Source organism: Pollicipes pollicipes, unplaced genomic scaffold (assembly GCF_011947565.3).
Source record: "Pollicipes pollicipes isolate AB1234 unplaced genomic scaffold, Ppol_2.1 Scaffold_7261;HRSCAF=8764_pilon_pilon_pilon, whole genome shotgun sequence".
In the NCBI taxonomy this organism is placed as follows: Eukaryota; Metazoa; Arthropoda; class Thecostraca; order Pollicipedomorpha; family Pollicipedidae; genus Pollicipes; species Pollicipes pollicipes.
The window spans coordinates 16,924,613-16,951,428 of record NW_023597054.1 but is presented as its reverse complement, the minus strand read 5'-3'; the positions used below and the strand labels follow the sequence as shown (position 1 = coordinate 16,951,428).

At 51.7% G+C, this 26,816-nt stretch overlaps 2 protein-coding genes across 4 annotated transcripts; both read left to right on the top strand.

Annotated features, from left to right (window-relative positions):
- The first annotated feature begins 282 nt into the window (after positions 1-282).
- LOC119112575 (lipid droplet-regulating VLDL assembly factor AUP1) lies at positions 283-8,104 on the top strand. Of its 3 annotated transcripts, none has more exons than XM_037236789.1 (10): positions 304-338; positions 875-955; positions 2,227-2,358; positions 2,920-3,057; positions 3,267-3,417; positions 3,996-4,153; positions 4,375-4,536; positions 5,342-5,462; positions 6,031-6,175; positions 6,706-8,104. In XM_037236789.1, the coding sequence occupies exons 3-10, from the start codon at positions 2,318-2,320 to the stop codon at positions 6,999-7,001; spliced, it is 1,212 nt and encodes a 403-aa protein (XP_037092684.1). In that variant the 5' UTR covers positions 304-338; positions 875-955; positions 2,227-2,317; the 3' UTR covers positions 7,002-8,104. The 3 variants fall into 3 exon arrangements, with proteins under 3 accessions (XP_037092681.1, XP_037092684.1, XP_037092683.1); XM_037236788.1 differs by having other exon boundaries at positions 323-338; positions 838-955; XM_037236786.1 differs by lacking the exon at positions 875-955 and having other exon boundaries at positions 283-338.
- Positions 8,105-9,436: 1,332 nt separating this feature from the next.
- LOC119112052 (nascent polypeptide-associated complex subunit alpha, muscle-specific form-like) lies at positions 9,437-26,328 on the top strand. The gene is given in 9 exon segments (XM_037236028.1): positions 9,437-9,555; positions 11,301-11,480; positions 13,605-13,986; positions 18,722-18,894; positions 19,100-20,651; positions 21,044-21,270; positions 22,177-22,878; positions 22,880-25,305; positions 25,609-26,328. Coding segments are annotated over 8 exon segments (5,655 nt in total). The 5' UTR covers positions 9,437-9,555; positions 11,301-11,309; the 3' UTR covers positions 25,631-26,328.
- The last annotated feature ends 488 nt before the right edge of the window (positions 26,329-26,816 follow it).

Below are 26,816 nucleotides of genomic sequence, written 5' to 3'. Positions count from 1 at the left end.
AGCACTTATTCCATATACCATTGCATAGCCAAGAAGTACTGAGTGCAGAAAATGGCAAACACGCTACTTTATTTTATGAAATTTTCTTTGAAGCTAAGAAATGGCCATAGTAGGGTACATTACAGTGTACTACCTTGAGTCAGTTCCCTATCTTACCACCTCCCAGCACCAGCTTTGGTATATATAACAAGTATCTTAAAACCTACCGTCGGATTTTTACATTCATGACACCTTTGTTTCATTTACGATACGACTGTGTCTAAACAGCTGTCTCAGTCTAGCTTATGAAAATGTGCGTGATGCGGCGCAGAACACCCGGGGTGTACGTGGTTGGACTGGTGGGTACGGTGGTAGCTTTGTTCATGAACGATATACTAGTATTTGTCTTAGAAATTGCATGAAATGAAAAAAGATGGAATTCGTTGTCATTTTGTATTGAAAGACGCATAGGCCAAGTCGATCAGCCTGACTGGAATATGCTTCTTCGGGTCGAATGTTTATGTGCTAAACGGCGAACACGTCCATAAGCACATGTCCTGATATAGATCTGGCGTTTTTTATGTAGACTTTAACAAGAAAGCATGCTTTTCCGTTTTGACATATTTCTTTTTATTTAAATCTCGAGCTGTGTGGAATTGCATTAAACACTATGATGAACCTTAAGTCTGATGCACAAGTGTAAAAGGATATTTTTGTCACATATTGATCCTTATTGTCAATGGGACAGTACTGATATATGGCAGTCAGATGGCTGGAAAAGATAAAATTGATGACTGACCATTGGCTGGAAGAGAAGGTGTTAAATTTGGTCTGTTCCCATGACTCCTTCCAAAAAAGATGCTATTAGTTTGGAGAAGCTTGGAATCTCCTCCAGGAGACTCCAATCTCCAAGAGAGAGGAGGAGGAGCTCTTCATCTGCATCAAATCTACAACTACAGGAACAATTTTGGAAGAGGTAACAGCTGTCTGTATATCTTCCTAAACAGCTTTGGCACATTTACTGTAAATGATTGATATAAAAGGTATATTTTAATTATATATAAAAGGTAAAAGGTTTATATAGATATAAATCTGAAAATAGTACCTTTACATTTAATTTACTTGCACCAATTTTCTCATCTGTCCTTTTTTCTGTTATGTGACAACAAATTGAAGGTATGAATGAACCATGCCACTATTATCTGCTATAGCCTCCTCCATAATATAGCCTCCATATAGCCTCCTCTGAGAAACCACCTCCCTTATCAGAGGAGGCAAGAGTAGGTTCAGGGTTTTTCAACTTGGAGGTGCTTGGAGGAGGTTGCAACCCCAACTCATGCTTGAGGGCTCATAAAATACATGCAAAGCTTTTTATTTTCCCTGATAAAATTTGTCCCAATGCTGTACCCAGGGAGGCTTACCTGGCAGGCCATTGCACATGATTTGCAGCTCTCCCAAACAGGTAATAATCCATCTGAAAGTTGCTAACCATTGCCAGTTTCAGGTTTTGCGAACTATCCTAGTGTGTTGCCCATGCTTTGCACATTGCCTGCACATACTAGTGCATTTGTGGCACCTTCCATGGGTAAAACTAGAGAGGTGCTCAACATAATGTATAGTGTTTGTGTATGCAAACCCTATTTGGATTGCCATAGCAGTAAAGATAAGCTTGACCATGGGGTACATCAGAATTTTAATATTGGAAAACAATTTGAATGGGAGTGAAATCCCAAATTGAGAACATGAAGTTAGGGATCACCAAGTTTTTTAGATATAGGTACATTTGTACCCACACAAACCTACACTGGAAATGCAACTAAATCTATAAGACCACTGCTTCATCAAGAATGAGATCAAATTCCTGACATGCATCACCTGAACTGGCCAGCCCTGGGCCAGGAAATCATCTGGCTGACAAGGGGCATTAGTTCGCACATTATCATTTTTATGCATAGATGACCAATCCCAAAACAAAATTCACCCAAAATACTTCTTAGTGTACACATATTGGAATTGTCGCCATAGCGTCATTACTTGGGAACATTTCCCACATAAATAATTGGGGATGATTGAGTATTTGTGTCATTGAAAAGTAATTGCTTAGGCTGTTTTCTTCATTACTATGATTGTGTGCCTTGGATTTGCCCACCTTTCAGTTGTTGAGCTCTGTGAAATGTGATAGACAGGGACATGGAAGACTGTGTTGATTTACTGACATATTATTATAATTTGTACCCTTTATTTCAGGTGCTGACATGCCAACACCACACTAGATGTCTGTAGAATATCTGGAAGAAACAGATCCTGTTATATAGCACAGTAATTCTCATTTATTCAGATGGCAAATACTGACCTTAGATCCCTGTTCCATACAAACAGGTAATATTTTCAGTACCATGCTGCATAGGTTTGGTGCAAAATTTTCTTGATTTCCCTTGTCCCTTGAACTCTGCAAGGGATCTGCAATGCTGTTGTGTGTCATTTGAAGAGCTTGAATCCCTTTTTTCCTCTCAGTGTTCTCCTTGCCCCTCTCATATTGTAAAGGTATGGGCAGGCTCCATATGACATTGGTTGGAGACTTGTGGCTCATGTGTTTGAAGCGTACTTCGAATCTCTGCATGGTGCCGAAGCCGCCGTCGCCACGCTTGGGCGTCGGCGCCCATAGGCATAACGCAGTTGATCGTGTCTTGCCAGGTAACCAAGCTGCCAAAGATCAATGTCGTGAACTGTACCGCAGACTCCAGTCCTTAAACGCCGCACGTGGGCGGTGTTCTGCATGTCTAGGGCCCCATACCGCGGATATCGGTTGTCTTCGGCCGACGTGAGACCTGACCGATGTGAGGCGGACATGAGACGGACGTGAGACGCCCCGTCGCCGGCGTCGGACGGCGGCAGGCAGCCGCTGTCGGCACTGCCTGACCGCGTCCCCCTCCTGTCCAGGCTGCCCTCGGGCGTGCCGCTGCTGCTCTGCCTGCTGTACACGCCGCTCGGACTCGGCCTGCTGGTGGTGCGGCTGTTCATCAGTGTCCAGGCGCTGCTGGCCTTCACAGTGTTCCACTCGGATGGCGTGCTGCGCAGGTAAGACGGCACGGAGCGGTGCTCGGAGGCCGCACTGCCCTCGCCGCCGCCCTGCGTGCGGGAATGATGTCCCGTGGTCTGCTCTGATGGGAGGAAAGGTTAATGGGCTCAGGCGACTTCGCCTGCCTCCCGGTGCCGCACTCCGTGTGTATTGCCTCTTGGCGTGGGTCCAGTTAGCATTATAACGGTCGCGGGCCGTGTGTTGGCAGTGTGGTGATGCGGGTGATGTCGGCCGTGCTGGGCGTGTTCGTGCGCGTGGAGCCGGGCTGCACGCCCGACGGCCAGCCCCGCCTGCTGCTGGCAAACCACGTCTCCTGCCTGGACCCGCTGGCGCTGCAGCTGGCCGCGCCGTGCGACTCGGTGAGCGGGCCCGCCGGCCGGCGCATGCACTCTGAGCTGTTGTGCTTCAGTCTGTCAGCGCGGCAGCCCCGTCACCCGGCAAGCCCACGTGACATTGTCCCCGTCCGTTGGAGCTGTCAGGTCTAGATCTTCGAGGAGCTGTGCATCCAGCAGCTCCCAGCCGGTCTGTTGGGAATGCGTCTTGCCTTTTGCGCGCGTTCAAAGGCATGTTTTGAATCAAATTGGCAGGCTCAACATGGCGGCTGTCATGTTTGCGTGCCCTGTGTTGAGTTCAGGCTGTTTTTCTTGCGCTGTTTGAACACTTCCACAACGGATGCTGCAGTGTCATTTATGTTTGTCGTAACGCGTGCTCCATAATGCTGGTAACCACATTTTACGGGGCTGTGAGTCCGTTGTCAGTCTATCCTCTGAGTGTGAACCCGACACCGTATCCTGTCTGACTGCCTTCGGCTTCAGCTGCACTGTGTATCTCACATTGTCGTGTAAAGGACGAACATGGCGGTCCGCTCTCTGAGCTGCTGCTGTGCACCTCAAGGTGTGCTCTGTAGCCCCACGTGACCCGTGCCCGCCGCCCGCAGGCCTGCTCGGCCGGCACGTGGCCGGTCGTGCGGCATGCCCTGCGGTGCCGGGTGGTGGCCTCGCCAGAAGCAGTCGAGCGGTGCGTGACGGAGGAGGGCCGCGCCCTGCTGCTGCAGCCGGAGGGCGCCAACACCAGCGGTCGCGCCGGACTGCTCACGTGAGATTCACCGACACGCTGCCGCCGGGTGGTGAACTGGGCCGCTGGGTCGCACTGATCGAGCGTGAACCGGCATGTGGGCCGATGCCGCCCACCCTTTGAACCGATCTTATGGTACATGAGTGCCTTGTGTGAGTGTTTGAACCAATGACGACGCAGCATGACCTCGGAGCGGTACAGCTGCTCATGTTCGGAGTGAACAGGGTCGGTGCTGTCGCCAGATTCTCGGCCCAGTGCGTGCCCCGCTCGTTGGAGGTGCAGCCGGTGGCACTGCGCGCGCAGCGGCCGCCGCTGACTGACGTCAGTATCAGCACGCTGGCGTCGTCAACCTTCTCCGACCTGCTCTACTTCCTGTTCGTGCCAGGCACTCTGTTCACCGTCAGGTGAGAGGATGCACCCAGGGATCATAAATGGCCGGGTAGTTAGCGCTGGAGCTCTTGCGGGGGCAGTCTGGATCTGTAGCCCGGGTGCGCCATGACCCCTGGTCGCTAACATGACTGCCGTGGTCGCTGGCGCCCCAGAAAACGCTGCGCGATGACGTGCGTCGTGACAATTGAAAAGGACACGCACCGGAAGATCGCCGACTGTTCTGGGTCAGACATTGAACCTCAAAGACGGCCACGCGTTGGCTCTCGGGGACTGACGGATCTCGAGCATTAGACCTCAAAGACGCCGCGCATGCACTCTCAGGGACTGACGGATCTCGGGTATTAGACCTCAGAGACGGCCACGCATGCACTCTCGGGGAGTGACGGATCTCGGTCATCAAACCTCAGAGGCGGCCTCGCATGCACTCCCAGGAACTGGCGTGCGGTGTGCTTTGAATGGGCATGGGATTACTCGGGACGGGCACTGGTGATGCTTTGGACTGGCGTAGGCTGCTCGCGGACACCGTTCTGGTAGCTGAGGCCAGGTCACTGCTTCGTCTACATGCGTCATAAATTGATTGCTTCGACGATGTAGTGCTGTAATGTATTTCAGCAATGCATGTTAACGTAATGTTTAATTCGTGCTGAAGCAATGGAGTTTGGTTGCATGATGTGCTGTTACCGTTATTTTGCAAGTTACATTGAAATGAAAGATTCATATCACAAGATATTTCAGTGGGTGGGCTTGCTATTTCGTCTCGTTAATCGATAATGTTAAGTTGACCTGCATATTAATTGGTGTATTGTTTGGTTGTTTCAGCTTTCTGAAGCCAATGAAAATGCAAGAGACTGAGACGACCGCGGAATTCTTGGAGCGTATCCGACTTGCAATTGCGCTTCATCTGAAAATAACACCCACCAAATTCTCATCTGGTGACAAAGTAAGCCTTATGGAACATCATCGTTTGCTAAATGAATCTCATATTGTCGATCCCTACCTGCGCGTTTTGATGCATCTGGAAATTGTGGCAAAAAAATGGCCGACAAATTTTATGCTTCCCAGCTGTACCTACCGTGTGCGATCATTATACACCAGCCGACCCAGTGGGGCAATTTTGTTAATGCATACTAACAGCCGAGACAAAAATCTGGTCTGTGCAGACTAGTCTCCCAGATGTTTTGCAGGCGTAGTGAATTAAGTTTTTTGCATGTGACAGCCGGTACCATCAATTTGTATTGTGCTTTGTCTCGGTTGGAAACCAGTCTAGACTGGGCGGTTGGTGATAGGCTGTGGGTGGAAACGAATGAGGTGAACTCACGACCACTCCGTGCTTCCATTTTTATCATGTGGATGACAATCTGATCATGTTTCGCCACTAACGGTAGTTAGTGGTGAAATGGCGTGTATGCCTGTATACACACATCGCACCGACGGCGTGGAACCATCAGCGCTCCGTGCAGCGCCGACTCTTCGTTGCCTGTTGACAACGAGCATCTGTGTCTTTGCAGGCGGAGCTGGTGAAACGCGAGACGTTCCGCGCCGTGCCGCGCCGAAGCCGGCCGCCGGGCCCCAGCCCCGAGCTGCAGCGCATGGCCACCCAGGTCAAGGAGGTGCTGCCCCGAGTCCCGCTCACCACTATCGTCGATGACCTGAGTGAGTGACCGGGGCCAGGTCGTCCGGCGGTGGTGCGTCTGTTGGGCCTGACCAGGAAGTGTAAGAGTGCACGGCACCACGCATCTCCGCCGGCCGCAGATGATGGTACCCCTCCACAATGTATGCTGCTCTGCTGCAGTTTCTTCCCCCCACCACACTCGTCTCGCGGTGTCATGTGCCGCGTCTGACGCATTGGAGACACATTTTTGCAACCCGGTTCTTTGATAAGGACTGAAAGAGTTGAACGGTGTTGACTACATAGCATGGCGTAGGTTTTTTGCCATGCGGCCTGGTCAAGTGTGCTGATTATTTTGGAAATAGGAAATATTATGGCACCTTGTTTGCGTTGTCCTCAAAATGCAAGCCTGCAAACAGCGATTTGCGGAATCATAGGCTGCACGAATCTGGAGCTGATCATTGATTGTTATGTGTGATATATCCGTGACATTGGACAAAGATTGCTTCAAGCCTTCCAGTCCTGAATGAAGCTGAGCGGCGTCATCCTAGCCGTTCCCATCGCGTGCCCACAGAACGCACGCGCAGCGTGGACCAGACGATCGCCAACCTGCTGGAGGGCGTGGTGCGATACGTGCCGGAGCCGCCGCCGCCGACGGCGCCGGCGGTGCCTCCCTCGGCGGCGCCCCCGCCCGCGGCGGCGCCGATCGGTCCGGGCGGCACCGACCTGCGCACGGGCGCCGACGAGTTCGCGCGCACTTCTGCCGGCCGCCAGCTGTCGTTCGAGGAGCGCAAGCGGAGGCTTTTCGAGAACGCCCGGCGGCGCTACATTGAGCAGCACGGACTCAAAGTGCCCGGCTACAACTGCTGAGCGCGTGATGTGTGCGTCGTTGCCGCCTGGGAATACAGGCGATGGCGGACGATAGGTGAATGGATGGCGCAAGGCCCCTCCCCACGCCCATGAAAGATCATTGTTTGCTTTCCCTAAACAGTGAACGTCTTCCGAGTTTAGAGACCTGACAGGGTTTGGTATCTCGTACGTGAAAATTTAATGCATTTGACTTGCTGTGGTCAAAACCAGCACTCGGGATGTGTCTCGGGGCTCTTGAGTTAAGCAGTGCCTTCATCATAATTGTCGCATATATTGACAGTTAACTGGGCTTTGGTGAAGAGAATCATCTGAATCAAATGGAATTCCACCCATTGGATCAGCTCACTGGCTCGAACTGAACCTAATTTGACAGAGCCAAGCATAAAAAACGTACAAGGTGGAGGGCACTGTCTCGCGCCACCCTGGAGCAACCGCTGGTTATTTACTCACTGCCTGTTTCTTTCTCATAGGGGTATGCGGCATGAAAAGCTGTCCAGTTGTTATGTAACATATTCCAAATGTTTCAAGATTGGGGAAGTTCCAGCAATTCTGGATCATGCCTGCATTTCTTTGATAAGCCATAACCTGAGCATGAACCAGTGACGTAAATGCGTAATGCTTTTCATGTCATAGGAAAGGAACCCAATAATGTTGCCCTCAAGGCATCAGGCTTATCATTTGGAGGCTCCTTGTGTATGCTGGCACGTACCCAGGTGTCGGGCATCTTGTGTGCAATGTTGGCAGGTGGTAAATAATTGTGTCAGTGCACTGTGCTGTGGTCGGGATACTGGTACTTTGTGGCGGATGACGACTTCGGAATGTGTGGGACAACTGGTTGTCCGTTTCAGTTATTTTTTGTTTCTGTGGGCAAGCATTACATAATCTGTTTGGCATGGGATAAAATGTATTTTATCATTTAGATAACTACCTGTTTTTGGGTAATGGCTCAGAACTGATTGGTTTCATAACTGTGTAAAAAAGGCTGTAATTTAAAAATGTGCGTGATACAGATTAGGCCCCTGAAATAGAATATCCTGGCACTAACGTGCAACCTGTATTCTGTTTGCTTCCACGTGCGAATCATGAATATATGACGTCGCCACCACCATGCTGCCTACTGTTGGTCGGTTTTGTGCGGAAGGGTACATAATGCTTGCTATGAGAGCATGCCAACAGCAAGGAAGGAGAGGGCAGGATTCTGACAATGAACAGTTATGGGATCTGATCTCCCTTGCTATCTGTTAGATACTCCCGAAGGTTCGCCATGCGACGAGCGCGCCACGAATCTGACTCCCAGCACTATGCTAGCAATCCAACACTGGGCCAGTGGTGGACCTTTTTCAGAGATGGGCTCAACAGATGGAGAAGGGAATGTCCAGGCCGCTAGATTACGAATGAGCGGGGCGTCTGGGTTATACCGGTTCACGCCATGCCGTTATTGTCTTCATTTGGTCTGGTTTCCATTTCAATTTAGAGCCATTTCAGAGCTATATGACAAAACAGGAGTAAGCAGTGGGGCAATACTGCGGCCATGGTGGAGACCTACCGACCGCCAAGCGTTATCTAGCACGGGAACTTTCTTCGGGTGCGTGTTCGAGGGCTTCGGCGTGACTCCCGCCAGGGTGTCCATAGAGCCAGTACGCAGCGGTACTGCCCCGACATTGTCAGTAGCAAGGACGGAGCGTGAAGACCACAGAGCGGGTTACCTGCATCTGCCCTACGTTGGCACTTGGCATTTGCAGGGAATCCCATGGGAGGAAATACGTTCAGAATACTCAGGTGCAGCCGAAGGAGGGGGTTCCGCCTTAGGCCCTATTTTTTTAATTTTCTCACTAGAAAGCTTCTGACAAAAAGTTGCAAACCATCGTGATATGACCTTACTGCACTCCACCCCATTAGAAAACCTGGCTGCATCACTGGCATATTACATAGGCAGATATACGCGCCCAGAACGCTTCGACCACACGTACACATAAAGCCAAGCCCTCGTGTGGGGTGGAGTACCAAAGTATACCCAGCCAATTGAAACTCCCGCCACTATGCTTACCTCAGTTTCAGCACCAAGCTATTTTCAGCTTATCGACCACACTCAATTAAATATAAAAAAGATGATCTGCTGAAATTAAACTGAATTTCGAAAGGGAAAGCTGTAGATCTGTTTTACACTTTTTCATAACAAGCACTTTCAACCATCAGCACTATCTGCACAAATACGCATTTGTAAACCCTTATTCTTCAATAGTCATGCGCAGAAAGTATGATATTATTTAGTCCATCTCTGATAATTATTTTTACGCCAAAACATAAAATCATGTATGATTGGCATAAAAATCTTAATGCAACATCATAAATTTGCTGACCTATAACATTAGTGATTGATATTTAAAAACTATATTCTTTGAAACGAAATACTGAACGTTCGTTGCCCGTCCCCCGCATTCATTTGAAAAGTTGGCGCTCGTGTTTGTGGGCAGCGTTGTGGGTACCGATGTGTTTGGATGTTGTTTTACCGTAATAAATATCTACCATTTTCCCTAGCTTGGAGCATTTTAAGGTGAGTTTGGGGTTTCTCATTAAACCTTGATAAGTTTTTTGGATTCGGTCGAAACATTCAATCTAGGTTTGTACGTAATGTGTCAGTGGTTGTAATAGTAACGGCTTGCGTAATGTAAAATGAGTTAGGGGCTAAGCTGTGAAAGATTATGAAACGTACCTGAAAAATCTGCGATTAAATAGGTTTTTGTCCGAAATCGGTCCGCCTTTCTCAAGGTTTGGGGGGGGGGACTGAAGTCCTATACATTCGAAAAGGAAGCTACATCCCTGTGTAAGGTGACCAAAGCGGTGGGGAGACAAATACCCACTTGCCGAGTAGATGCACGGTGATTAATCGAATCATGGTGCTGGTGATAAGTGTGATAAGTCAGCCAATGTCTATGATTTAAATCAACATGCTTTAGTCATTTTGCCTTGGATTTAAGACAATGATCAAGGATTCAATGTTTGGATTCAACCACACACATTTGTAATGCCCTGATGTAATGTGATTATGCAGGCAGAATGTGTTTTAAACTGCAGAATATGTAGTTATTTGCTAACACTCATGTCTGCCACATTTACACCTTGTTTACTGCCCTATTTACCCCCCCCCCCCCTCCCCTCTCCATCCTTCAGCTGCATGTATGGGTATTTTCAAGGTATTTCCTCCAATGGGATTCCCTGAGATGCCATCTGCCAACAGGAGGCAGGTGTGGGTGACCGGCCCTGTGGTCTTCATTCATGCTCCACTCTTACAACTGACAATGCAGTGTACATACAAAACATGTTTATTCATGATGGTAGATCAGCCAATAGTTATGATTTAAATCAGCATGCTTCAGCTCCTTTGCCTAGGATTCAAAGCAACACACACATTTGGGATGTCCTGATCTAATGTGATTATGCAGACAGTTGGTTTCAAGATGCTGAATATGTAGCCATTTACCATCATTCATGTCTGTCACATTTACATATTGTTTACTGTTGCATTTACTGAATGTGATTCCCTCATTGTTTCTGAAACTTCACCATTCATATCATGTACCTAGGTAGCTTGTAATACATTATTTGTATGTACCTGATGCATAGCATAATTCTGCTTGTATCCCATTACCCAACATACCACCATGTAAGTAATTCAACAAGAGTGAAATAGAGGGGTGCTGGCAGTGTAGTGGTTAACGTGTCTGCGTTAACCGCTACACGTCTGGGAAACCAGAGGTACCGGTTCGATTCCCCGCGGTGCCCGCCCTTCCTGCCAGGGTGAGAGGCAGGTGACGCCATATAGCCTCAGCAGCTGAGTGCGTTGTAAGGTCCCAATGACATAAAAAGAGTGAAATAGAGCCTTTTAAGAACCTGTACAATATGATAATGAAATTGGCTGACATTTAGTATGCAAGGTTTAGCATACATTACTTATTTTATATTATTGTACATTCATACCTTATCAAAAATTATGATTGCAATGTTGCGTATGATCTGTATTATTTTATCACACATACATTATCCATTATATATTTCATGCTAAAGCAGCTGAGTTGTGTGAAAGTTTATTGGCTCAGATTTATCTTGCAAGATGCTTTTCAATGCGATCCTCAGGATTTACATTTTTGTGTCGGTGCTCCCAGTGAAAGATATACTCTTCAGCAAAACAAATATTGTGGGTATTTTACCCAAACCTGTATGTGTGACCTTGTGTTGCCATTGAGATGTTTCCAGGGATGCATTCCAATGTCACTATTGACAATTGTATCCCGTTTTCAGTGTGCACCAATGGCGCACGGCTATGTGGTCGTGGTGAGGCGCAGTGGAGCGGAGGGCTCTTCGTTCCCTGTGGTGACCGACAGCTGCCTGATAGGGCGTCACTCTGAGTGTGATGTCCGCGTCCAGCTATCCACAGTCTCTCGACAGCACTGCCGACTGGACATCAGCCCCGATGGAGAGGTGAGAGTCACATGGAATTGCATCAATCTGCTGGGAAGAGGAGTGGTGGGAGGGCGGTACACGAGGAGGTGGGTGTTGAGGGAGCGGACAGGGCAAGGAGCTAGAGCCTACCGGCTGGGTCACTGGTGATTGCGTCGTTCATCTTCTGCCGGAGCTGGGAGCTGAGGGGACGCTTCGCCCCTACACGCCCCAGCCGGTGCCCCTGCGAGGGAGTCTGGTCAGACCAGTTGTGCAAGGCAAAATTGGCGAATTTAGGTCAAACCTCTCCTTAAGACTACACTTTGACGATAAGGAAGCAGCATTGAATGTCCGTCACGTTAAATAATACGCCGATAGTAGCCCTTCGGTATGTGTGTGTATGTAAGATCCGTGTTGTGATAGGTCAGGTTGTACGCTCAGTGTGGGCTTCACTTCGTAATCTCACAAGTTAAGTATGACATGGCAGTGAAACATTTTGGATAACCATTATCACACTACATCCAAGTGTTGGTTTAGGTAATTTTAAACTGGTTTTTGAGAGGTCCTTTTTTCTGTAGATATCTTTGACATCCATTTGACCCTTTTTTGTGCGATAAAAATGGATCTTGCTGTGGTATGATGATACAGCAGGCCAATGGAGGATTTCTTTATTAGTTTCTAGAGAGTCAAATGAAAACAGAGTAGCTCAAGTGTGTGTTTTACTTCTCCAACAAATGTACGCGTTGAAAGTGAAGTAAAGTGCGCGTAAATGTCGTCAGTAAGCTTATCAACAACAAAGTAAGTGATGCGTATCTGTCAGAAGATACACCCCCCCCCCCCCTTACACCTGCCCTCAAAGACACAAACGCGAAAATTCCAGACATGTGCTTGGAGACGCAATGATTTCGAATTGGCGACAATTGTCATGCAGCTATTTGGGAGCCGAAAGGAGAAGCGCGGAGACTGTCTCCCAAGTCAATGGGAGTGATGCTCAGCTGTTATATATCTGCTAATGATACGCGCTTTTTGCTATGGCTGCTGTAAATCGCCGAAGCTTTTCCGATGACATGGCACTTTCGCTGAGTTTCGTAGCTGCTAATTTCTGGTTATTTCTAGCGCTTACACTGCTGGATTACATCGATTTGTGTATCATTGTAGCGTAACTTAAGCATATTTCTGCTTATGGCCGCGTAGGATTTTGAAGTAACATAAAGTACGTTGTCATGAATACTTATAAAGGTTCTGGCGTTTGGATTTATCCTCGCTACTGAAAATTACGGCGTCATTCCCTTCTTAATCCCAAGTTCACTGGGCTTCCTAGCCGCATGTAATATGAGGGCCAAAGCTTAGCATTATCATGTGGTGTTTCATTTCAGATCGTATCTATCCTATGCCTTTTGAGCTTGTACTGTTTGCCGCATCCGTGTCGTATCGCCCTGCTCGTACAATCGTAGGCCGACCGTGTCATGCGACATTTGGCTTACACTGCTTTACTTTGCGACCACTTTCCATGACGATATTTCTCCGGACGATGTTATCCCGTGTGAACGTATGCTTTATTCGTCAGCGTACGATCCGACCCCACACTATCTTGAAGCACGGGGTGTATCAAGTACGGGGTCTATCAATGGCGACATTTTCTTCGGTGATCCCCAGTCTCTACGAACCGTTGCTACGATCTTTCTGTGCCATCATTGGAGCATCATGTTTTCTTCGTGTTTTGTTCGTTTTTTTTCCTACGGTCTTCACGACCTCTTGACGCAATCACATACCATGTTGTGATTTATCTTCAACGTCACATTTTCGTCGTGTTTTCGATGTTTTCACAATGTTTGATGTTTTCTTGTACGCGATACGTGTTGGCGTTTGTTTTTTATATTTAAGCCAAACGTAAGTCGTTGGCTACCAATATCCATTTGTTTTGGTCCACTGCCCTTACATCGCACAAGCAAATTCATATTACGCTTGCTCACACTGGTTTTGCTGAGTATAAACAAGGAAGATCTTGCGCTGCCGGTTTTTCGCCATCGTGAACTCAGAGTTTGTATGCCAGTTTGTGTTTAACGGGACGTTGGTATGTCGCGACGGCGTACCCACTTCCGATTCCATGGGCGGACCGATATGAATCACATGCCGTCTGACCAATCGTCCTTGGCCGTCCGCCAGGCTCGTTTGACGACACTGGCGAGCGTGAATCCGCCGATGCTGAACGGCAAGGAGGTGCCGCGGGAGCAGCCGCAGCCGCTGCGGCACGGCGACGTGTTCACGGTGGGCGAGCGCTCGTTCCGCTGGAACTACCCGGAGGGCTCGCCGCTGTGGCTGGAGCCGGAGCCGGAGCCGTCGGCGGGCGGCGAGGGCTTGCTCGACCGGCCGCAGCGCCGCTCCTCGGGCCGGTCGCCGGCCGCCGTCGGCGCGAAGGCGGTCCGCTCGCCCGGTCCTGCCGCCGAGAAGGAGAACGATCCGGGCCAGGGGCGCGGCGACGCCGACTGCACGCTAGACACCTCCTCGGCCGCCGCCGCCGACACCGCCGCCACTGCCGCCTCTGAAGGTAACCGCTTCTTCTGGCTGGGCGTGGGCTGCTGTGTGGTGGCTGCCGCGCTGATGGTCGTGTGCGCGCGGGGCCCGAAGGAGCCGACCATACGCCTGAATCGGGCCTGAGCGTGCCCGCGCCCGACACGACCGACGAGTGTCGAGTGATAACCGAGGCCGATAGCCTGGCTGTCCCCTGCCTGCGTTCCGTTGAGCTGGACCGGCTGTACCCAGTCAGTCCACGCAGGTAGTGGCAGGGTGTCACCTTTGGTAGTGCTGTGATGGTAGGCTGTCTGGGGTGCGGCACCGGGCCATTCATTCTCCGAATTCAAGTGATAGTCGAAGTACAAATTTACTATTTAAATCTAGTGTATACATTTTGAAATTAATACATGCTCTTAAGATTCCTGTTGTGTCGATAATGGGACAGATTCCTGGGATTGGACCTCATGATTGCTGCAAACTCCACCTTCGACCGGTGGTTGTAACGGGATGATAATACATCTGCATCTGATATTGAACAGCAGCTCATTTTATTAGATTACCGTTCCATGACGGAAAGTCTCATAAAACAGTGCAGAACGGGTTTCGTGTTGGTATGTCAAACCAATATGAGGCATAACGGGGGGGGGGGGGGGGGGGGTCTGAAACATTTTGCCTTTTGCCGTTCTTAAGGGAGCTGAAAGTGGCTGGGCCAGCGAGAAAACTCCTCGTTTTGTTTCGTCTAGAACGAGCAGAAGTCGTGCTGTGGAGGAGATTTTCCACCCTCCAACTAATCTCGAACAATAAATATTGCCTTCTCCGCTCCCCGTTTTCCCGTCTCCTTTCCTCTGCTCCCCATCGTCTTTGGCCAGCACGCTGTGAACTGAAGCACTGCTATACTTAAAGTACCACCACCGTGTGCTCGCGCCCTAAAGAGCCTACAACAAGGCCAAATCTTTACTGAATTGGAGCAGCATAAGGGGAGAGCTCTCGGAAATGATGATGTCAGATGAATTGGAGAGAAGTTTGCCGCGCCGGATGTAAAAGCTTAAAAAACAGATCCAATCCCTTTCTGCCCAGTGTGAGAATCAAATAATCCCAGCATCTCACCAAATCCGTTGGGTTAATGCTGCCGTGGGCCGCCGGAAATCTACCTGGTAGCTAAAGATGGTACGGTCTCGAAAAACGACATGCTGCAGCTTAATTACTCGAGTTTCACCGAGAACGAGTGAAGACTTAAGTGCCGACATGACAAGTGGGGACATTAGAACGAAGGTTATTCCTCTGGACAAAGCGCCTGATTGTGAACGAAACTGCGAGGAACGGCGTCAGAAAGTCATGTCGTTCAGTGAAGTCCGAATGCCAGCTAGGTACAAACGCAAGCTTAAACACAGCAATCTTACTAATCACGCATTAAACAGCGGAACTTATAGGCGCCCGGATGGTCGGTTGAATACCCTTCGCCCGGTTGGGGAGTCAATTTGAGCCCCCCCCCCCCCTTAGATCTCAAACAAAGAAAGCTGGAGACGCCGAATTCCCAGGGTGTGTCGGCTTGTCCGTGAACTCACTCGTCAAAATTTGAGGTTCGTAGGTCGCCTGCTCTAAGCGAAAGGTCGCTGGTGCTCATTTTGGGGCAGTGACCTATTCTGACCTTTGAGAAGTCCATGGAAGATACTAAATATGGTTCCTGTTATCGATAAATTGGAAATGAACATTCGGAAATGATTCCGGAAAAGCCTTCGTGGGGTGAGGGGTCAAACTGACCCTCGCTCGAGCGCGTGTAAAGGTCTTCCACACCAAGACCGAATAGTCCGCCGAAGAAGGTTACGGTCAGCGCCGTAGCGGATGGCCAGGACCATCGCTTCCTTCAGCAGCCTCCATCTCGGTCAGCTCATTAGCTGGCTTCAGCTTCAGCTGACCTGCAGCCCGGTGACATCTGAGAACGATCTTGTAGTCTTTTTCATTTGTCCCCTGTCGCTGACCAAACCCATAGACTTTTGTACGTGAGGCCTGTTTTTCAACATCTGGCCTTTTACATCGTTCGTTTACACCGTTCGGTCTGCGTTTCATGCTGGCGTGTTGGGGTCGTCGACTATTTAAGATATGTGTTGAGCTCCCGTTGGTGTAAGTGACGATCGGCTAAAATGATATCTGAGGCCTGCTTGCTCCCCCAGTTGTTATATTGGTGAGCAACACAGTAGCTTGGAGTAGTTTATTTCGATCCAAGTAAGCAGCTCTAAATCATTCTATGATGCCCTACCCGTCACAGTCACTGATTGTGGATTGATGGGCTGGAAGTTAACTCTTTTATGACGACACGCGGCAAAAGTTGCAATGCTTCAGTGCGACCGATTCGGGTGTCGGGCCAAGGGCCTAAACATATTAAAAGCTTGTTGATATGTTGCATCGCATTGTCAGTGCGCCTTCTAATGGCAGTGCAAGTGGTTGCTGTTCCCAGTCGTCCATTTCAGTGAGCCTGCGTTTGGAACAGATCCCCAAAGTGGGGCTTTCTCCATAAAGGAAATGTTTGACACTTGAAAATATTGAAGTAATCGTCAGATATATTGAAACAAGCTCACCTTTAACTATCAGCATGCTTTTTAAGTGGAAAAGTGCTCTAGATATTACAATTTTCTGTTTAATAAACACGCTCCTCAATGCGCATGGTTTGGTTGCGTTATCGTGCATTGCACAATATTGATGGAGAGCCTATTGACAGCTGTTATATCTGGTAATTGCCCTTACGAACGCCTAGGTTTGGACGCCTCAACAATTATATTTTTCTTGGCCTTGATCGCCGCATGGCTTATGGAATGACATGACTAGAATGACGTTATTATGACGTCATGAATGCCAAGGTGACTGAAAGACTCCGGTATACCTTTTCCCAGTTTTCGCGGGCGTGTAGTTCAGAAACTAGAGGGGATTGGGTCTTGAGAATAGCCGGATTGCGGACAGCATGTAAAGGTCTTCAAGATGGCTATTTCAGTTCAAAACCTCATGAATGTGGAACCCATCCTTTAACATGCCATGCTACGTTGGTTTGTTGGCATATTCGTGTCAGCTCCGCACGCTTGAAGGCATCACGAGTTGCTCGCATTTGACTGTTGTTTAGTTTAAACGGACCAGACAGACAGCACGATGGCCGACGATTCAAATAACGCTCCAGCAATAGGTGGTCGGCTACCAACGCAACCGCCCTCGGAGCTCATGCATCATCGCACACCCGTCTGTGAACGCTCTTTCACCGCACATTCCGTGTTCCCCCGGGCAGGATGAATTGAGCTAGCTGTTATCCGTGCGGCCACATTTTAATTAAAGGCACGTGAGCCATGCTGTCGAGGCGTCGGCGGTATAAAAGCACTGAAAGCGGAACGCTTCATAATTAAACCGTACTTCTGTGGCACGTCAGACGTGAGGGCCTCGCAAGAAACCGGGATGGGAGTAGCTTATTTAAAAGAAAATCGGTACGAACAGAAAATCCAGGTCCCTAAACTCAGTCTTCAACCCATATAAATCCCAAACACATGAATGTTGTCACTTTTGCGCTACGCCTTATGCCGTGCCCTTGCGGACTAAAACGCCCACTTGAATGAGTACCACTCTGTAATCCTCGCCTCCTAGCTGGTGCATCGCAAATAGAAAATTGGCAAAAGAAATGTGAGATGTGAAAAAGCCAATCAGCATGTATTTGGTTTCTGGTGTATAAATTCCCCTCTTCAGGAGAGCAGAACATGATGCCCATATGAGCAGGTCTACCCAACAAATCTCACCGAACTGGAATACTCACGTTCATGCTTTGTCTTCCGCTACAGCGCTATGAACTAAAACACCGTCAAGTGCCACTCCCGTACACTCGTCCGCCAATAGGGCGCACGACACTGTTGAAGTTAATCAGGACATTGCAGCGTAGACGAAAGGAAAAATAGCGGATGCGAAATGAGTCGGAATATTATGGCGCAAATTTCTAGACATTAGATTGAAATAATTAGTGTCCAATACCAGAGTTGCCTGGAGTGTATGTCCAGGGTTTACTCACTAGATGCGAATTGCTGCTCGTTTGACCCAGGGCGATAGGCGTAATGTGGTCGTCGCAGTTTGGCATAGAAAGACTCAAATCACGTATGAAAAAGATGATCCCATTCCGGATTGTCTTATACAAATGTGCACCTCCATCGTGCCAGGAACGTTGAAGCATAGCTTATCAAAATGGCTTTCCTTTGTCGGTGACATATTATCGAGTTTGAAACCAATGCTGTTAACGCTGTGCATCTAGGGGTACCTTGGTCACACTTCTAACGGGAAATCCTGACATTTTCAGGAAGATCTTGGCTGACATTGTTCTCATCAGTGACGGTTGACGGGTGCCTCCATGACTGCATGGCATAAACATTTGCTCTTAAGGTTGATGCCGAGTGCCTCGAAATTTATCGTCCCTTGTTATCATTCGGGGCTTGTCTCTTGTCCTCTTGTGCCGTTTTGTCTCTGTCCAGAGGTGCGGAAGTGATTTCTCGGTGCATGCGGGTGGCCGTGTCATCTGTACCTGTGAAATAGACGGTAAAGTCATGCAGGCATAAATCATTTATGTAGCTTTACACTGTGTATGACTTTACCCTGTATCAATGCGATAGAGGATTGTTTGTCTTCTGTCCTTTTGTCCGCGCAATAGACACCCAACCGTTGCCTACTAAGTCCCATTGTGATAAACGATACTGTCTATACTCCCCGATGCTTGCTCCGCCCTGGCGCTGACCGACGCCTGTGACCGGCAGGTGGCCGCCTCTTGAAGCGTGTCGAGGTGCTGAGCGCGCTCGGCGGCAGCGCCAAGCGCAAGAGGGTGTCGTTCGGGCCGGTGCTCAGTCCCGAACAGTTCAACCGCGAGCTGCCGCCCTCTACGCCGGTGAAGAAGGGCGCTCGCGTGTCGGCACGCACACCCCTGGTGCAGGTCGGTGTGCGGTCTGCGCCGCCGATGGGCCGCTGCTCACGGCTGGCGTGTTGATCGTCCGCTGTCGGGTGGAGCATCTTTTGTCGTCGTGGCGTGTTTTCGCAGTTGCTCAGTGCCGGGTGGAGTGATCTCGCGTGACGTCTGTTTGTGCTGCATGCTCTTTCCGTCGTCGCCTGACGACTCCTTGTTTGTTTCGTCGTTACAGACAGTGATCGTGGAAGAGACTGAGCACGCTTTGAGTGAGGCATCCATGAATGGGTCGCTGAAGCGACACCAACCAATGTCACCGGCCCAGCCGAAAGGCCCGTCGCTGCCTGGTACGCCGAAGAGAACCGCCGGTGCCAGCACGCCGCAGGACGGGCCGCCGGGGTCCGCTTCGAAGGGCAGCCCTTGGCCGGGTGCGGCCGCGCCAGGCCGCGCTCGCTCTGGGGTCACCCCGGTCGGTGTCACGCCGAAAATGACGCCCCAGCGTCGCTCACTGTCGGCACGGAAGACTCCAAAGTCGGGTGCTGTGCTGGGGTCTAAGGTGACGCCGCGTTCGTCCAAGGGCACGCCGGCCAGCGGCCGGATCGCCCCGGGCACCGTTATCACTCCCGCCACGGCTGAGCGCAAGCTGGCGCCATCGCACAGGCTCACGACGGGAACACCCAGTCCCAGAGGTGAGATGCGGACTGAGGCCTCTGATGAGGTGGCAGTCGGCGAAACCCCTGGCAGCGTCAAGAAGACTCCGCGTGGAAAGTTGGCAGGTGTGACGCCGAAGAAGTCTGGGGCCGCTCATACGGGCGTGACTGTGACTGACGGCTCTCCCAAGAGTCCGCAAGAGAACACCCCTCAGAGGGGAAAGAGGTCTTCTCTTCCGACGCCGGGCAGCGGGGGCAGCCTGTTCGCCACCCCGGTCGGCGGGGATCGGCACTCGGAGGGAGGTACGCCGCGGAGAAGGTCCGACGACCGCGGCCAGCAGGACGGTAATGGCGGTCTCGTCACCAGTCCGTCAGCTGACTCGACAGGGAGCCCCGGCCAGCTGGGCATCAGTCCCAGGAACGCCAAGTCCAGTCCTGTCTTGGGAAGGGCGACGTCCAACTCAATTCTGTTGGATTCTCCAGAAACTTTCCAAGTCGGTAGCGAAAGCGTGAGCTCAGGGGATACTTCCCGCGACGTTGTGGCCAATAGTTCTCCCGATTCGAGGGTTTTGACTAAAACACCGACCAGGACCCCAATATCTGTCTCGAAGACATTAAAGCCGACTCCGGTCAGAAGTCTAAAGTCGACAACACCGCGTACACCAAGATCTGTCTCCAAGATTTCCAAGAGTGCCCCAGGCAAGTCTCCAAAAGAATCCACGGACAGTAGCAAAACACCTCTAAAGGAAACCCCGAAATCCGTCAGCAGGACCTCAGCAAGCTTCTCATTAAGCAGTCCGCGGTCGCTGACGAAGATAAAGGCGAAGATGGCTGTGGGAAGCCCGAAGTCTGCCACCAAGAGCCCGACGTCTGCAGCCAAGACCCCGAAGTCTGCAGCCAAGACCCCGAAGTCTGCCGCCAAGACCCCGAAGTCTGCCGCCAAAAGCCCGAAGCCTGCAACCAAGACCCCGGAGTCTGCAGCCAAGACCCCGAGGTCTACCGCCAAAAGCCCGAAGACCTCCAGGAGCTCGTTGGTCAGCCGGGGCGGTACCACGCCCAAGACGCCGGCTGGGGGGTCGAGGCAGGCGAAGCGGTCCTACACCACACCAGTGGCACCGGCCTCCAAAAGACTGAAAGGTACACCCGACTGAATTTTGTGCTTCTTTGGTTTTATTTCGGGACGTTGTGGCCAAAAGTTGTGGCCGTTGTCGCTACTGACCACCGTGTGAGTACGGTGGTCAGTAGCGACCGTTAACCGTCGCGCCGATTAAGTGTGTGTGGGGGGGGGGGGGGGGGGGAGGAGAAGTGGAAATAAAGGCCAGTAGAAGGTGTTGAGCCGACGGTATTAGGTAGCCTGCGGCCACTGACCGCCACACACAGCTCGGCGAGCGCGTTCTGTGGTTTGCTTCCGCTCGTGCACTGCTTATAAATATAACACTTTGTGTCGTCTCCTGTTGATCGTTAGAACATTGCTGGGTAATGTGTAATGTCTGTGGTCTGCCTAGTTAATCGTGTGTCGTATCTTCCAGAGTCGCTCCCTGTCACGCCGTCAACTGTGGGCCGGCGATCGAAGGTTGCCAAGTCCGCGGCCAAGAGCGCCAAGTCCCGCTCAATCCGTAAGCTGAAGCCCACCTATGCGGACATGCTAAAGAAGAATCTGAAGTCGAAGTACATGAAGCTGGCCAAGAAATCTGTGAAGAAGGTCCAGCCGCGAGCCAAGAAATCATCGGCGCAGAGTGTTCCCGCCTTTGATCTGGTAAGTGTCCAATATATGCTCTTACTGGACCACTCCATGGATGAGCGTGCGTCGCAGCACTTCCTAGTTGTTCTCGCAATCGTCTGGGCATTACAATTTTTATCGATTCCACAGTCATTTTGCTTTGCTTCCTAAGTTTCACCATGAAATTGTGCGGATAAATATGTCCCCTCATGGGCACATCTTACTCGATGAACTGGACGAGCTTATCACGTGGACGTGCGAAATGATGCTCCAAATTTTGCTTCAGTTCGGCAGTTACAGTTTTTGCAAACCGAGACATGAAAGACAAATAGCAATTGGTGTTGTCAGGCCGACCAGCCTCGCTGCTGAAAATGCACTACGGTGATAATTTGGCGATAATTGTTTACGAACGAGCATTGGAAAAATTGCATTTTCGTCACAAACTGCAACGTGGGCACCGCGCCCGGAGGCGTTCGGTGTCCTTGTTGCCAGCCGTTCTTAACGCTATAAAATTCCTACGATGCTTTGACCTTTATATGGACGCTACTGGATGTTTGTACAACCTGATGCACCCGTATTGCGGAAATACTCTAGGCCATGGGGTTGCAGAATTTAGAAAGGTGGCAAATGTAATGTGCATGTTTTAATCCGTTTATTTGAATCGAAAGGGTATTTTGTGATCGCAGTGTCCGCTCGTTGAAGAACTTAGTAGTTTTAATAAATCAAACTGACTCAAATGAAATTTCCTCGGTACCTTGCGTCCATTATTACCTACGCTGGTTAACACCCGTTGCAGTGACTTATGTACGTTCATCATTGACCACCAGTCCTTGCGCACCATTACATTTCTTGTCGGACATTTTTTCGAGTAAGCAAAGTAAAATTTATTTAAGTTTTGACCGCGCTCCAAGTAGCTCATCGGCCGGTCCCGCTTTGCCGCAGGAGATCCCCGACTCGTTCTCGTTCGGGCCGTCAACGACCGGCCACGCGATGTCGCCGCCCACCTACGTGCTGCATGGCAAGGCGGTCCTCAAGCGGGCGGCTGCGTCAGTCCGCAAGCGTAGCGCAGTAGCCCGCCGCTCGGGCGCGGCCAGGCGCGCCGACGAGCAGACATCGCGGCGCAGGTCCGCCAAGGCCCGGGCGGAAGGCTCCGCCGCACAGCCGGCATCGTCGCTGGAGTCGCCGGCGGCGTCTCAGAAGTCGACCCCGGCCGCCTCGCGACGCAGGTCTGTCGCTTCGTCCCGCAAGTCTGTGTCGTCTTCCCGCAAGTCCGCCGCGTCCCTGTCGCGACGCGCGTCCAGTGCCGCGACGCCGAGCAAGTCTTCCCCCGGCTGGGCGGCAGAGAAGACGTTCGACTTTGACTCGGTGTATACGCCAGACATTTCGCGGGACGTGTTCGTGTCGCCGGTTGGGACACCTCGCCAGCCGGTGCTCACCCCGGGACGGATCGGGGCTATGCTGGAGGCGAAAGAGGGAACTCCTGGCTCGCCCCGCATGGATAGCGCCAAGAAGCTGAACATGACACCTCGGAGTTCCGCTAAGAAGACTAAGGAGCTGTTGACGCCGAAGCGAACATCCGCTCGAACCCCAAAGGCGGACTACACAAACGTGGCTGGTATCAAAAAGCTGTTGAAAACACCCAATGCGCACTGCAGGAACCCCGAAGGCGGACTACACCAACTTAGGTGGTGTCAAGAAGCTGCTAAAGACCCCCAAGGCGACTGCTCGGACTCCCAAAGCCGACTACACCAACGTAGCTGGTGTCAAGAAGCTGCTGAAAACACCCAAAGCGACCACTCGGACTCCAAAAGCCGACTACACCAACGTAGCTGGTGTTAAGAAGCTGCTGAAGACACCGGGTGCTGCTGCCATGTCTCCTATTGCGAATTACACCGACGTGGCTGGTGTCAAGAAACTGCTGACGACACCGAAGACCACAGCACGGACTCCCAAGGCCGACTACACAAACGTAGCTGGTGTCAAGAAGCTGCTGAAGACACCAGGTGGCGCCGCCATGTCTCCTGTGGCGGATTACACCGACGTGGCTGGTGTCAAGAAACTGCTGACGACACCGGAGATCACAGCACCAACTCCGAAAGCCGACTACACCAACGTAGCTGGTGTGAAAAGGCTGTTGAAGACACCGGGCGGTGCTGACATGTCTCCTATTGCGGATTACACCAACGTGGCTGGTGTCAAGAAACTCCTGACGACACCGAGGAACACAGCACGAACTCCGAAAGCCGACTACACCAACGTAGCTGGTGTGAAAAAGCTGCTGAAGACACCGAGCGGTGCTGACATGTCTCCTATTGCGGATTACACCAACGTGGCTGGTGTCAAGAAGCTGCTGACGACACCGAAGACTACAAAGCGAACTCCGAAAGCCGACTACACAAACGTAGCCGGCGTCAAGCAGCTGCTGAAGACGCCTCGCCGTTCTGGTGAGCCGCACAATGACCTGACCTCCGTAGAGGGCGTACAGGAGCTGTTCAGCTCACCTGCCGCCCTACCTGACGAGCGCTCTCGCCGCCAGCGCGTAGGCGGCGCCCTTGGGGCCGCTGGGTCGCCGGCTGATCAATGCTTAGCGGAGAGCGCCACCGCTGAGCTCGAGGTGGCCGCTCCGCGCGGGAGGTCTCGTCGCGGTCGTGCCCATTCGAAGAGCGACGAGCCGGCGCCGTCGGCGGCCGGCGAAGAATCTACGCGGACTCTGCCTGCGTCCGTGCCGGAGGAAAACGTGTCGGAGCCGAAGTCGCGTCGCGGAGGCAGGCGAACTGCGGCTGGCGTCACAGCGGCACCGGCGGAACCCGTCACATCCAGACGAGGGACTCGTGGCCGCGCGGTCAAGGCTGCTGTCGATGAGAGCTCGGAGCCTGCTGCCAAGAGAAGGGGACGAGCCGGGAAGGCTGCCGTGTGGCCGGAAGCTGCACTGGAGGTCGAAGAGCCAAAGCACGACAGTGCTAGAGCGACTTCCAAGGGTGTTGAAACGCCGGCAGAGTCCCAAGATGCCGCGAAGTCCAGCAGAACAAGGGGTCGTGGCGCGAGCAGAAGTGTGCAGACTCCAGAGCCTGCGCCACAAACCACCAAACCGAAACGGGAGAGAAGGCGAGCGGCTGTCGAGGTTGCAGTCGCTGATGCACCGGCAGAAGTCAGCAGACCGAAGCGGGGCAAGACACAAGCCGCTGCCGATAAAGCCGCAGATGAAGCTATCACAACGTCGGTAAGATCCAGACGCGGAAGGCGAGCCGTGGAGCCGGCTAATTCCTCTGAGGTCGGTGACGAGATCGCCAAGGCAAAGCCTTCTGGGCGCGCGGCCCCTAAAAAGATCTCTGTTGTAGAGGCGAGTGAAGAAGTCGGAAAGGCTTCAAGAAGTTCCACGTCTGAAAACGCACCATCTGCTGCCGTGCCGACGGATGTCGCCAAACCCAGGCGGAACGGAAGGCGTGCTGTCGCCGAAGAGGTGGCGCAGGACGCGACCGTGCCCGAAAACGCTGCCAAGCCCAAGCGAGCCAAGAAACGCGCTGCGGCTGAAGAGGTGGAAGAGGCCACGGCAGTGGAGAGTCAGAAGCCCAAGCCGCGGCGCGGCCGGGCCGCTGCGGCAGCCGATGTGTCGGCAGTTCCTGCAGACACCGCCAGCACCAGCGGCGCACGTGGAAGACGAGGCTCTGCCGTGCAGAAAGAGCCAGCCGCCGAGGCGCCGAAGGTCGGCACCCGTCGCGGAGGGCGAGCGGCCGCCGCTCAGGAGGAGGAGATCCCCGTGTCGCCCAAGCCCCCCAGGCGGGGCCGTGCTGGTGCGGTCCGCGCCGAGCGCGACGACAGCCAGCCAGCGCCGGTGGCCAGACGCGGCAGGGGCCGCACCGCTGCCGCCGACACGGAGGTGACCGAGCCGGCGGCGCAGGGCCGCGGCAGGCGGGCCGCTGCCGCCGCCGTCGTTCAGTCGCCGGCTGCCAAGGGGACACGCCAAGCCTCCAGCCCGCTACCGCCGCCGCCGGTGGAGATGGGCCCCGAGCGCCGCGCCACTCGGAAACGGGCCGCCGGCGCACCGCCGTCGGACGTCAGCCCCCCGAAGCGGTGAGTCCTCTCCCGCCCGTCCGACAAATGCTGTTCAGGGGGCCCGCTCATGGGGTGAAGTTATACCAGCCAAGCTTCACTCAGTGGGGTTTCTTTATCTCTGAGTACGGGACAAAATACGCTGGACCATCCCGTGGTGCCTGGTTTACGAATTCGTTTTATTTAAGAGCTTGTATCGCGTACATTTTCATCGGCTTTGTTGTCACACGTCACGATATAGGAACTTCTCGAATAATTCAGGGACGGTAGCGAATATGCGTATTCCTGCATCGCCTGACATTTGATTCTTTTCTGTTGTTTCAGGGCTACGCGAAGCCGAAAATAAGAATGCAAGTGCAAATTTACCTGACTTATGTGTAGGTGTACGCGCTGGACTTGCCGTTTAAGTGTGCGGGTGTGTCGACGTGTGATGATTGTGTGTGCGTGTGTGTTGCGTTGTATGGGGAGGTTTTAGTCGTGCAACCTCCGAATAGGAGGAAGACAAATTTCATGCGCTTCTCACGCTTGGATCGGGTGCAGATAATTTGCATGCCTATCATGGCATGTTGACATTTGCTGTCATCATTGTTTGAGCGACTGATGTGCACTAAAAGTAGAAGGAAAGTGAAGTAGATTAATCTAGAGCAGCAGATGCCCGTTGAGAAGCTGCGTGTAGGTAGGAGCCAAAGTTTTAGTTTTAAAACGATGGCTGCAAGATGTGTGTTAGGGGATCTCTCGCATTAGTTCCGCCGTAACCCGATATGGCTCCCTTTTCCATTCCTTGTAGGCGTCATTGCTGCACTGGGAACGCCGTGAAGGTATTAATGCACATACCAGGTGCTCACACCACCGTGCATCTTGTCAGGCCGCACGTGCGTGAATACGACCATTGCCCATCGTGAATATCAATGCCTCCAGCCTATCCGTGTCATTCGTCCGCCTACCCTTACCTCGTGCGTCTGTCTGTTGTAAAGCGGCTGCTCCACTCAGCCCCCTTCCATTTCCACTGTTCTAGGTAGTAGTTTAATAAAACAACAAAATGTTTTGTTTTTGAATGTTTGCACAATGACCCGTGCATGAGGAATGACATGGCTAGCCAGTGCGGAACGGTAAGACGGCCGTCCGGAGTTCGTGAAATCCAACACATCGGACTGGAAATCGCTTGGGCGCTGTGGCCGTTGGCAATGTTCGATCGCTGTTCGATTGTTCGATCGTGGTCCACCAGCTGCCACGAAACTTGCTGACACGGTGTGCTCTGCCACGAAGACATGGGAAGCGAAGAGAAGCTGGTTAACGGCTGCAGGCTCAGATGGCTTGGGGTTTGACGATTGCGCTGACTGAGCGCGTCTGTGGTTTTGAAGTGAATTGTAGAATGTTCGCCAGTTGGAACGACCTGACTCAGGTTGGTTGGCATGTTACAATGTTTAGCCACGGATAGTGCTTGTCTGTTCGTGGTGTCATTCCCCCCCCTCCCCCCCCCCCCTAATGTGATGCAAAGCGTCAAATATGAAGTGTAGGTGGTTTTCAGAACT